We start from the raw sequence: 12,163 nt of genomic DNA on the forward strand, positions 1-12,163 counted from the left end.
CAGTTGAAAGGATGCTTCAGAGGGCTATGGGGGTGATTAGTACAGAAATAGATCTCACAGAAAGGAGACATTCTCAACAATCAAGTGCAACCTAGGCCCAGACACAGCTTTATCACCAACCAATACACTTGTGCAATCACCAACTGCCTCTCACCTTACCATTAGTGAGTCTGTGCAAGACACCGTGACACATGTCATTGAAAGTCCCCAGCCATCTATGAAGGCTAAATGATCTAGGCGATTGGCTCGTATTAAAACAATGAAGGTAGCTAATCAAAACTGCTGAGACCTCTTGCCACCTCGCAAGGAGCAGCCCCCTTTACTACCTATGGAAAGAAACTCAGATGGAGTTCCCTTGTCCAAACCCCCTGGTTAGAACTGTTTATGGATGATTGCATGAGCAAAGCTAGAGAACTCCTCCTAAAGGAACTCAATCAATCAATGACACTTATAGAGCGCGCTACATACCCGTAGGGTCTCAGGGCGCTGGGGGGGGGGGGGGGGCCGCTACTGCTCGAACAGCCAGGTCTTCAGCTTCTTCCTGAAGGAGAGGTGGTCTTGGGTCAGGCGCAGGTCGGGAGGGAGGGAGTTCCAGGTCTTGGCGGCCAGGTAGGAGAAGGACCTTCCTCCTGTAGTCGCTCTTCGGATGCGGGGGACGGCGGCGAGGGCGTGGTTGGCTGATCGGAGGTGGCGTTTGGGAGCGTAGAAGTTGATCCGGCTGTTGAGGTAGCTCGGGCCTTGGTCGTGTAGGGCTTTGTGTGCGTGGGTGAGGAGGCGGAAGGTGATTCTTTTGTTGACGGGGAGCCAGTGAAGGTCTCTCAGGTGTCCGGTGATGTGGCTGGTTCGTGGGATGTCGAGGATGAGTCTGGCTGAGGCGTTCTGGATCCGCTGGAGTCTCTTCTGGATCTTGGCGGTGGTACCGGCGTAGAGGGCGTTGCCGTAGTCCAGTCGGCTGGTGACGAGGGCCTGGGTGACAGTCTTCCTGGTCTCGGTGGGGATCCACCAGAAGATCTTCCGTAGCATGCGTAGGATGTTGAAGCACGCCGAGGAGACGTTGTTGACTTGCCTGGTCATGGAGAGGGAGGAGTCCAGGATGAAGCCCAGGTTGCGTGCATGGTCTGTCGGTTTGGGTGCGGTGCCCAGGGCGGGAGGCCACCAGGAGTCGTCCCAGGCGGAGGGTGAAGAGCCCAGGATGAGGACCTCCGTCTTGTCAGAGTTCAGTTTCAGGCGGCTGGTCGTCATCCACTCGGCTACCTCTTTCATCCCTTCGTGCAGGTTGGCTCTGGCGGAGGCGGGGTCGTTGGTCAGGGAGAGGATCAGCTGGGTGTCGTCGGCGTAGGAGATTATGCTGAGGTTGTGTTTGCGTACGATGGCCGTGAGGGGGCTCATGTAGACGTTGAAGAGGGTGGGGCTCAGAGATGATCCTTGAGGGACGCCGCAGATGACTTCGGAGGCCTCTGACTTGTACGGTGGTAGGCGGACTCTCTGTGTTCTTCCGTCGAGGAAGGAGATGATCCATTCCAGCGCCTTGTCCTGGATTCCGATGTTGCTGAGGCGCTGTACTAGGGTGCGGTGGCAGACCGTGTCGAATGCCGCGGAGAGGTCTAGGAGGATGAGGGCTGCTGTTTCTCCATTTTCCATCAGGGCTCGGATGTCATCGGTGGCGGCGATGAGGGCGGTCTCGGTGCTCCCGCCACTAGCTACTCGTTTGGAAGTGATTAAGCATGAATTGATTGCCTTTAAGCAGGCACAGGTCTCATTGGAGGCAGCAACTCATCCGGCCTCCAGGATAACGCAGGGCAGGATTGGGCAATGTAGCTCTACCAATAGAATAGGGCCCAATACACTAACAAAGTCTTTATTGAGCAGACCCAGCCCTGATTTTACTATTTTGAACCCTGACTGACTCGTCTGGATCTCCCTCCATTGTCTCTCCCCCCTCAGGAAATCTCTTCTTAAGCCACTGGAGGCGTCAACACTGGAGAGACAATAGTGGGAGATCCAGACGAGTCAGTCAGGGTTCAAAATAGTAATGGCAAAAACAGCGCCAGCCCAAACCCAATAGATGTGGAGCAGCAGATTCAATTTAAATTACATAGTCTAACATCTCGATCGGAACCTAGTGCCCGCCCTGCAAGCAGTATATCATCTAGAGAAAGCTCTGATGGTCAGTAATATCTCCCCCCAGACATCAGAGGTAGTGGTGACTAATGGTTTATCTTCTCATAGTCTCAACAATGGAGTATGAATCACTTGTAGATCAGCCCCATAAATAAGCTTTTCTCAAGGAATGTAGCAGATCTGGCTTCCAAATTAATTAATCCAGAATGGTGTCAATTTATTTTACCAACACAATTTTCGTCTTTTTCAAGAAACCTGGGGCCATATGTAGGTAATTTTTGTTTTGCCATTCTCAAATAGCGATTTTTGGGGAATCGCAAAATGAAATGTAGGTAGGATTAGCACATTTTTTGCGAATCCCAATTATTCCTTATTTGCGAATCGCAAATTGAGATTCGCAAATAAGGAATACCTTCTCATTCATTCCTATGGGCTAGAAGGCCCATAAGAATGAATTGGAAGACAATCTCAATTTGCGATTCTCAATTAGAGAATCACAAATTGAGAATGCAATTTCAGGGTTGCAAGGGTGTCAATAGGACACCCTGTTACAACCCCTGAAATTAACATGTGTGCACATGTGGCCCACATACATGCCCTAAGGGCATGTATGTGACCCACATGGCACTTTGAAAAGTGCCAAAAAGTGCATTTTTCCAACGAAATCGCAATTTACCACCAACCTGAAGTTGGTGGTATTTTGCGATTCCTTAAGCCACAATTCGCACAACTTGGGTGCTTCCTACATTGCATTTAAGGAATCGCAATTTGCAAATCCTTAAATGCAATCGCAAAATAAGGAATCGTAAATTTTGCAATTCCTTATTTTGCGTGTGGCTTTTTGTTTGCTACATAGCACACTGCCCAAATTGCGATCGCAAACACTGAAATTCTGCGAATTTCAGCATTTGCGATCGCAATTGGGCTACCTACATATGGCCCTATGTCATTAAAGCCTCTCTACCATGCAGGTTACTTAACCTTTTGCCAGGAAGATGTAACTACAGGGAAGGGTAGGCTTTCAGGGGGATTAGCAGTCTGGGTTAGAACCCCACTAGCATGTATGATTAAGAAGATCAAGCTAGGCTCCCCAGATATAATATGTATTATCCTGACAGTCTCCCCGAATGTAGTTTACTACATATATAATGTGCATTGTAGATCTGTGGAGAATAAAACCAAGTGCCCGGTTATTGCTCTTTTAAGCACATATCTAGCCGCATTATCTGCTGTGGTGAGAACATTTTTAATTGCCAGTTTGAACCATTGAATACAGATAGGCCCTTACTGTAGAGGAGGACAATGTTTGCTCAGTTCTGGAGCTTGTAATCGCCGTTAAGAAATGGACACATATGTAGATCAGATAAATGCATTTACTCTCAAACAAGGACTCCATGCTTGTAATGGTAAATCAATCTCCGACAAAGACGGTAACCATACATTTAACCGGAAATAGCAACAGCAGAATTGACTATATAATTTTTGACGTAAGACTATGGCCCTATATGATCGGCATGGCAATGACCGCAATGCCCTTGTTTTCGACCTTGGTATATTAATACACTCTACATCTAATAATTGGGCGGAGCCATTCAATATAAGGCTAATATTACTAATAACTAGTGTAGAGTTAAACGGAGCACAATGAAGCTCTCCAAAGAGTCTGTTGGGGAGCTCTACAGACTTGTAGCCAATGGTATTGAGGTATTGTTAGGGCTGGGTCTGTCAGGTGTTGGTGGAAGTACTGCAAAATGGGTGCAAGTTTATAGGGTGGAGAACTGGTGGTGGCCGTTTTGTGGCTACACTGGAGAAGCACTCAAGCATGGACTAACTGAGCATTTGGAAGAGCTGTGTAATACCACTGTGCCCCAAACTGGGTGGAGGGGGGGTTTAGGGAGCCTTAAGAGGCCATGCAAATTAGGAAATCAGACACAGCTAATTGATGGTCTGTGTAGTCTCTTGAATCTTGATGTCAATGTGGAGTGTCAGACAAAAACGGAGCACTCTTCCAGGGAAATAAGGTATTGGTGTTGTACGCACTGTGCACGGTATTAGTGCTCTTGACCTTAATGCTTTATAGCCTGGACACTTGGTTAAACAATCTATAGATGTCATGAATTTTGTAATAATTATATGGTGGTTTTAAAGGTATGAGATGTACATAGAATCTTTTCTAATGGTTTTAAAATTCATGACAGATTATGGTTATTTTGCCAAAATTAAGGTTTTGAACTGAACTGGTTATCTACAGGGGGATGGAAAGGGGAAATAGACAGCGCTTCTGTAAATTGAATTAAAACATTCAATTAAATAAACAGATTAAGCTTTTTTAAGAAAAATGTAAATTAGGGAGTTACACGACTAGGTTTAGAGTTGTATCAGGCTTTCCTTGCATCCACCCCAGGCAGGTCCAACAGTGCCTAAAACATCAGCTATCAATCAGGAGATACCAAATGCCATATGTCTAGAACTCTCTGTAGTCTCCGGGAGATGGGCGCTTCCATAGTGCAACATTGACATGAGGGGTTGACTCATTGTTTGAACTGCAGTGCTTCTTGTTAAGCCATCTCCCGACAATAGGAGTTCGTGCAATATGCTTAGCGTATTTACATAAGCAGTAAAGCAGCACTCCACTCAAATTGTACAAATGTCGTATGTAAAAATGAGTGCTTTCTGAACACAGTCTTAATAACAGTAACTATTCATGATCATTCTTTTCTGTGGTATTGTGTTGATTGGTTCACAGGTCCTTGGCAGTTTTAAAATGATGTGAATTTAGGCAAGTGGATCCAAGTTGTATTTCATGCTTAAGGGTAAGCGGGGAGTGGATCCTGAAGAATAGTATGGGATCTGACCACAACCCAGCCAGCACCTGTTTTGGTCTTCCTAAAGCTTTTTCAATTCAAAGCTAAAAAAAAAAATATAAAATACAGTTTGAGGCCCTTTCTGGTCTGTGATACAACAAACAGTGTCCTGTTTGTCACAATTATCTGTAGTGTTAAAGGGATTTGTGGAAGAGGTGTGGTGCAGCAGCCAGGGTGCCTGACTCCGGACCACAGGGTTCAGGGTTCAAACCCCGGTGCCTGTGCAGGTTAGCCCACCACCATGTGACTCTGGGCAATAGCTTGCTTAATCTTCCCGATGGCCCGCAGCGCCGGGACACCTTTCCGGAGGTAGCTGTGTGCTTTACAAATGTTGTTATTTTATTTCATTTCATTTGTTCTCTTATACCATCCTTGTTATATAATGTACCTTTATGTGAAACACGTTATGTTATCATAATAAGTGTAGAGAGACAGAAGAGCGTGTGCGATTTATCATTGGGTAGGTAAGACAGCACAGTAGAAAGTATGTAATATAAGAGTCAAAGTAAAAAATAAATGACCAATGACTGGAATAGAGCCAATGCTCCCTAAATGATATAGAATTGAAGATCCTCAATACCTGTCACAAATTAATGCAAATTCCCATTCCTTTTGGCCATGCACAGCTCTCCTAGATGCAAGGAGTATTTTCCAGCTAGCAGGAATCACTAATGATGCACACCCCACCAGTACTCCAAAGTGCCTCTCCCAGAAACTGTTTATACATGAAGGTGCTCATCTCTTTCGAAGCTCTGACACTGTTTGTCTCGAAATGCCATCCATAAAAGAAGATGAAACCCCTAAAGCAATCCTGTTTGAGAACTGCTCCTATGGCTTGGAAACCTGTTCCGCTGGATAACCCTTCACTGAAGAGCCTGTCGTTTCAGCTTCAGCTCCTCTTATAAAAGGCCCATTTGTTATGTTATGTTAATTATATATAATATAGCACACGAATCGCCCGTGACATCTCGGCGAGGTCTACAGTAGCAATCAAGCCTCCACCAGGAAAGGTCTCTTAGATTAGGTAGGTTTCCGAAATTGACAATAGTTTGTGCAGGTACGAATATACACAGGGAGACCGTTCCAATGGGAAGGGGCCAGGTAGAATAGGGCTCTCCCCCTACATCTGCACAAGCGGATGCGGGGTACTCACAGTAGGGCTTTATCCTTGGATCTTAGGCTTCTAATGAGCCAAGCACTGTCCTAAATCGAATTTCTCCTCTTTTGCCACCTCCAGTGTTTATGTAAATATGGTTTCCATGAGATATGACTGCTCGTCTTTCTCCTCCTATGCTCGTTTTATCACAATATGGACCCTGCCCTATGATGTTCTACCTGTGTACTCTATGCATTTGCTTTTTGTAAAACTGATCCTATATAAAGCGCTTTGCCACTAACTGGGGCTTGTCCACACTATATAAAACTGGTAGTAAATGAATGAATGAATAAACTGACATTTACTTTGCATGGGGGTTTAGCCTTTGTCTATACTCGAAATTGACGACATCTTAGTCATGTGATAATAACGATAGTTGTGCGACACAAGTAAAGCATCTTCTATTTGATGAGACATTATTTTACCCTTTCCCACAGATGTGGAGCACTGCATGTTGGAGACCACATCCTGTCCATTGATGGCACCAGCATGGAATATTGTACCTTAGCAGAGGCAACGCAGCTGCTAGCCAGCACTTCCGAACATGTCAAACTCGAAATCCTTCCCCACCACCAAACCCGCTTGGCTCTGAAAGGAGCAGATCATGGTAAGAGGACCAGGATGTGAGATAATTTTGCCCTTTCCACACCACAAATTTAGTTGCTGCTCATGAAGCTTGATCACAGGATACGGGGCACCCTGTGTGCCTTTTGGCGAACTAGTATCTATGACAGCTAAAGTATTTATCTCGTCAGGTGTCAACTGGTATTTTATTAAACAAGTAGATCTTACTTTGTGTCCAAGTTCAACATTTTGGGGAAGTAGAAACAATATGCAACTGATCATCTGGAATGTTCACTGTGGCTGGTGCCCAACAATATTACATGAAGAGAGGATGAAACATGGTGGATACACAGAAGGGGTGTAACCACGCATTCAAGGTTCGAATTTGCATAAGAAGTCCTTTGGCCGTACCTGACACAATAATAGAAGTTTAAAGTCATTGTAGCACTGGAAGGCAATTTACAAGTTTGTAACACTGTTGTGCTCGTGGGCAAGAGTATTGGAGTTATTTATACATATTGTGCCTTTTCCCTGTTCATTCTTATTTTTGCCATGTCCGCTGGTATAGAATCCGCACTGAACAAGAGTGCTGTCACAATACCGCAGCTGCTTTCTTTGAGAGATCTGATTAGATGTGACAGTGTGCGTGGGCTCCTGGTGGAGAGCGAGAACCATTCCTTCTGGGAATTCCGGTGCGCACACATGCCAGAATATCTCAAGGTACCTTGACAGTCAAGACTTAGAAAGATCTTAGATTGATCTCGACTTGCGTGTCGAAGCAGCTTTAGAAACAAGATGTCACGCTTACCCTTTTCTTCCTTTAGCAAGTAAAGTTTAAAACCTCAATCCTGTTTCATTGAAGAGCTTCCTTTCTTAGTAGCCACTTGCAAACATATGGAGAATCCAGCCATGATGGATCCTGCAGAACACTGACTTTTTTTAAAGAGGATCAATGGCTTTGCAGATTATTGCAATTCGAATTAGCCACCGAGCGTGCATTACTAGGTAACCTCAATGCTTTGAAGGCAACTGCACAAAGTGTAACCCATCCTAGCCCCAGCAGGTGGTTAGTTGTGGCAAAACATTAGTGTGGGAGAACATGCAGGTCTTTGGGAGAGTATTAATATGAATAAAGTGCATTACGTGAGCAAACTCCCTGGAGAAGTAGGCCAGTCAGAGGGGCAGTCCAGTGACAGATAATGAGGGCTTCATGGAGAGTGAAATAAAGAAGCCACTCCTAAGCAGTGCTATCCATAACTGTGGGATAATAGCATCTACTTGTTTGGATAATGTAGCTTTGGGGTAAAGCTTCTCTCTGGAAATTGCAGTGTCCCTCAGTTTTACCCCAATAAACGTGAATTTTTGCTTCCGCCAGAGAGAGCTGCCATACTCTGTCCTCCTTAGTGGTCCTCCATGAACTTGCTTGCTTCTTGGGTCTTTCAGCCAGAACAGAGCTGTCGCCCCCTACTGGTGGTGATGGGTTTGAGGCACACTCTCTTACACAAGGCTATGCTGACTCGCTTATCCAGATGCAAATAATGCCTCTGACCAGTTGTGTTGGAACTCTTACCACAGATTTAGTAGTTTACATTGTACTGCGTCCACTAAAGACACTGACATGCACGTTGAAATCCTGGCTCCTTTGCAGCTATGTTTTTAAGGTCCTTGCATTTGTGTCAGCTCTTTGCTTTAAGTCGTGTTTGTTTCTCCTGCTTTGGCCAATTACTTTCTCTCTTCCTTTGTCTTTGAGTTATCAGCACAGAAAGCAGGTGCTATGAGTTATGTCTCATAAAAAAAAATCTCAGTGTTTTAACTTGCTCAATCGATTAAATGCCTTGTCCCAAATCTGTAGTCTGTAAGACCCTTGCATTATTATCGTGCACAGATACACCCCAAGGTAAATAACATTTCTACTTGGGCGTTTTTACCCCCTTTTAGCATCTTTATTTGTGAAAAAAAATAAACTAACACCCACAAACAAGAGACACACGTCAGTGTGTGCCATTTGTTTGCACAACTGGTTTGGAACATTTATCAATGAGGCTCCCTTGGAGCTAGGCCAAAACACTAGATTAGCCAAACACTTGATAAACCAACAATAGAGCCCAACGGACAAAAAACTGGGAGAGTGTGAATGGTGTGATGAGAGGTTCAGAAAAGCCCTGAGTCTTGCATTTATTGCATGAGCCTCCGAAATGAAACCGCGAGAGTGTGTTCATCTGGAATGTCAGAGACGGGGAGCTCATGCGACTGCAACACAGGAAGCAAATGTGCAACTACTAGAAAAATATCAACAATAATGCAGTCCTGCATAGTAGTAAATAGGTGTGACAGACCACGCATGAGACGTGATAATCTCCAATTAGTCTGTATTGATAAGAACACATTTGAATTAATTCTTATATTGAAAAGAGTGAGACCAGTCACCAATGGGAGACACATGTAGTTACACTTCTGGAAGAATGAACAGATGAGCAATAAAGATGAGAATTTTGTCACCAAAACAATAGGCATGTAAGTATTAAAATACACTTTAAGATGAACTACTCAACAAAAAGCCAATGTCATGCTATCGATGCAATATGCTGGTGTAGGGGCCTAATGTAAAACGGGAAAAATAGTAAAGGTACCAATAAAAACCTTCCACAATTGAAAGTGAGTAAGTCCTGGGAGAGCGCCATGTGAATTGCTGGTATTATCACCTTCAAAGATCACCTTGTGATGTGTGACCCTCTGGAGACCCCTCAATGCACTATATTTTGTAGCTCTAACCGAGGTATGACCCTCTTTCTCACAAGTCCTTCTTGACCCCGGCGTGCCAGCTATACAACGGTTTAAGACGTTCAGTTTGAGCTGTTGTATTTAGAACATAATAACCATTCAATTAAAGATGGCTTCCAGTTGTCGCTGCCCGCTAAAGGTAGCCGTCTTTGCGGCCTGGACATGTACATTTTGTATTTGCATTCCCACCTTGTCAGGTCAACTCACTGAAGAATTTAAACTATTATCTTGTGGTCCAGAATGGAGAGACGGATGTGGTTTGAAGGCTATCGGCCAGACTTTGTAAGCAGAAAATCTGACTTTGAATTGCTAATTGATAGCGATTTTGGTTACATACTGAATAGTTAAGTCCTTAAATGCTACTGCATTGCTGTGGACTGCCTCCTCACGCTTGATTATTTAAGAAAGTTCTGGCTTTTTAGTCAACAGCACATTGCACGCCTAAATATAGACCATGCCTTAAGAGCAAAATTAAAACATCACCCTCAGTGTGAAGTGCTTTTATCTAAAAGCCACAGCAGCTTTTCTGCTGCAGTATTAGTGCAAATATGAGTACTTGCTGTTTTCCCCTCTCATCTTTGACCTACATTTGACCCTGAAATGTCTTCTCAAATGCAGAGCAAATGTATCCATGTATGTTGGAAATTAAATATTGCGATTAAAGATCTGTTGTGTCTTAGATCAAGTTATATCTATATTTAAAGGTCTATTCTACATAATGCCATCTAACAGGGTTCTTCCTGCATCTACCTGGGGGAGCAGTATCTAAAGCTTGTAAAATTATTGGCAGGAACACAGCAAGTGGCTGTTCTTTGTAGTGCATGGCTTTCCAGGTTAAGCACAAAATTGTTAAGATAATGTCATCAATGACCATGTCCTGCCTCTTTCCAAGGTACAATCAGAGTAATTTTTTTTCTTTAACGCTGGATGTCGAAAATGCAAGGTCTGATGGACAGGCGGGTATGCCGAGCACAAGCATAAAATGTATTCATTTATGTAATTCAAGAATTTCTTTACTTTTAGGGTTAGGTTAAAATCCTAGACCTTACTTTTTGGAATTTACTATTACTACATAAGGATTGCCGGAAAAGCAACATCTAACCTCCCTTTCTTCACCATCATGAGGGGTTTATATAAGTGATTAGGAAAGTGGTTTAAGCAAATTAAGCTTAATTGCACTCTTAAGTGGATGTTTCCTAAATGAAAACTGTCTGTAGGTTTCCCTGCTGCTTTATTTAATTGCATCTGATTCAAATCTCCTTTAATTATTGATCGAATGTGCATGTCTGGTGGCCCTTCCTAAATATATTATTTCGTTCACTAATATGCATTTGGGGTTTTGGCAATTCTGACGGCAAAAAAAAAGAGCGAGAGAGAGAAAAGAAGAAAATGGGCTGGACAAGGGTGCTTTTCTTTTCCACACAAAATGCTTTCATCTCCGTTGCTTTTTTCTCTCCTTTGTAAAATTCAGTTACCTCTCCCTTTTTTCCTGGTACTTTCTGTTTTCCGATTTCCTGTGATCCCTGCCATCCCTTCATGCGGGCAGTGAAAGTTCAGAGAAGCAACAGGCAACTTACCTGGGACTCCCGATCCAACCACCACAGCAGCCGCCACACCTACCAGCATTATAACACCTACCACCACCCCGAGCATGGCAGGAAGCCCGCCTCGAAATGCCAGCAACCACCTGCTCCAAAAAACCTTCGTAATGTTCCACGCTTCTTCCTCCTGACATTTCCTTTGCTTCCTCTCATGCTTTTTTCATTTCAAGCATTTACGCTTTGTGTGTCATGCATCTATCAGTCTGTCAAGTCCCAGGGAGGGTGCCTCAATCAGTGAATGCCTTTAAAAATTTAAGATCAACTAGATAACATGAACAACAAGATGATTTCTTATTTTGATAATTGGTCAACATCAAATTAATGCAATGCCTAGGTTAGAGGTGTGAGAAGCTGCAATTATTTTCTTATCACCATTGCATTCCCCTCCCCCCAAAAAAACCTATATATTAAAAATATTTAAAGATCACTAGTTCTTTCGCTTAAATACCTGGACTTTCACATTATTTTTGTATCGGATCCTCACCTTTGTCTCCCTTTTGTTGTTGAGTGCTGTTTGGCGCACACTTTCCTTGCAAGTGATGAGGACAAGCTACACCAAGTATGTAATCACATACAAAATGCAGATTTTTAAGATCCAGGCACTTATTTTGACAATAAGAGATGACAAACTTAAAACTAATTATTTTGTTATTTGGGGCATACAAAATAATACTTACTGGGTCTAACAGCAAGGAAATATTATGCACAGAAAGCTAAATGAAGGCTAATAATGCATTACTACTTCAAAATACACTTGTGGAATGAAACCAAGTTTAGTTATGTGTCACTAGTACTATCAAATACTTAACTATCCTGATGTTCCCCTTAAAGTTACTGTCCCGCTGGATTTAACCATCTGTCAAGGACCATGTAGTCATTTTAGAAACCTCTCCCAGGCATCCCAAATTGTTTATGAAAACATGGTGACAAATCTTCTGGTGCTATCTCTTCTTTTTAGATATTATGATTGTCTTTGGTCGGCCGGGCATAGGTTTTGTAGGGTTATGCTGTCTTAATGTTCTGAATCAATAAAGATGATCTACCCTACTCCTTACCAAAAATAAAACACTAGTTCC

The 12,163-nt window shown here is 43.4% G+C and overlaps 1 protein-coding gene across 7 annotated transcripts in view; it reads left to right on the top strand.

Moving 5' to 3' along the window:
* The window catches only part of GRIP1 (glutamate receptor interacting protein 1), a 1,198,832-nt gene that overhangs the window by 1,040,208 nt on the left and 146,461 nt on the right, over positions 1-12,163 (top strand). For 4 of the 7 annotated variants that reach the window (XM_086919023.1, XM_086919024.1, XM_086919025.1 and 1 more), the window contains exons 9-10: positions 6,579-6,748; positions 11,033-11,191. In XM_086919023.1, the coding sequence (XP_086775149.1) occupies positions 6,579-6,748; positions 11,033-11,191 (329 nt within the window). The remainder of the gene's footprint in view (positions 1-6,578; positions 6,749-11,032; positions 11,192-12,163) is intronic. The other 3 variants (XM_086919026.1, XM_086919028.1, XM_086919029.1) reach the window with 1 other exon arrangement.

This window comes from Lissotriton vulgaris, chromosome 1_1 (genome assembly GCF_964263255.1).
Source record: "Lissotriton vulgaris chromosome 1_1, aLisVul1.2, whole genome shotgun sequence".
Lineage (NCBI taxonomy): Eukaryota > Metazoa > Chordata > Amphibia > Caudata > Salamandridae > Lissotriton > Lissotriton vulgaris.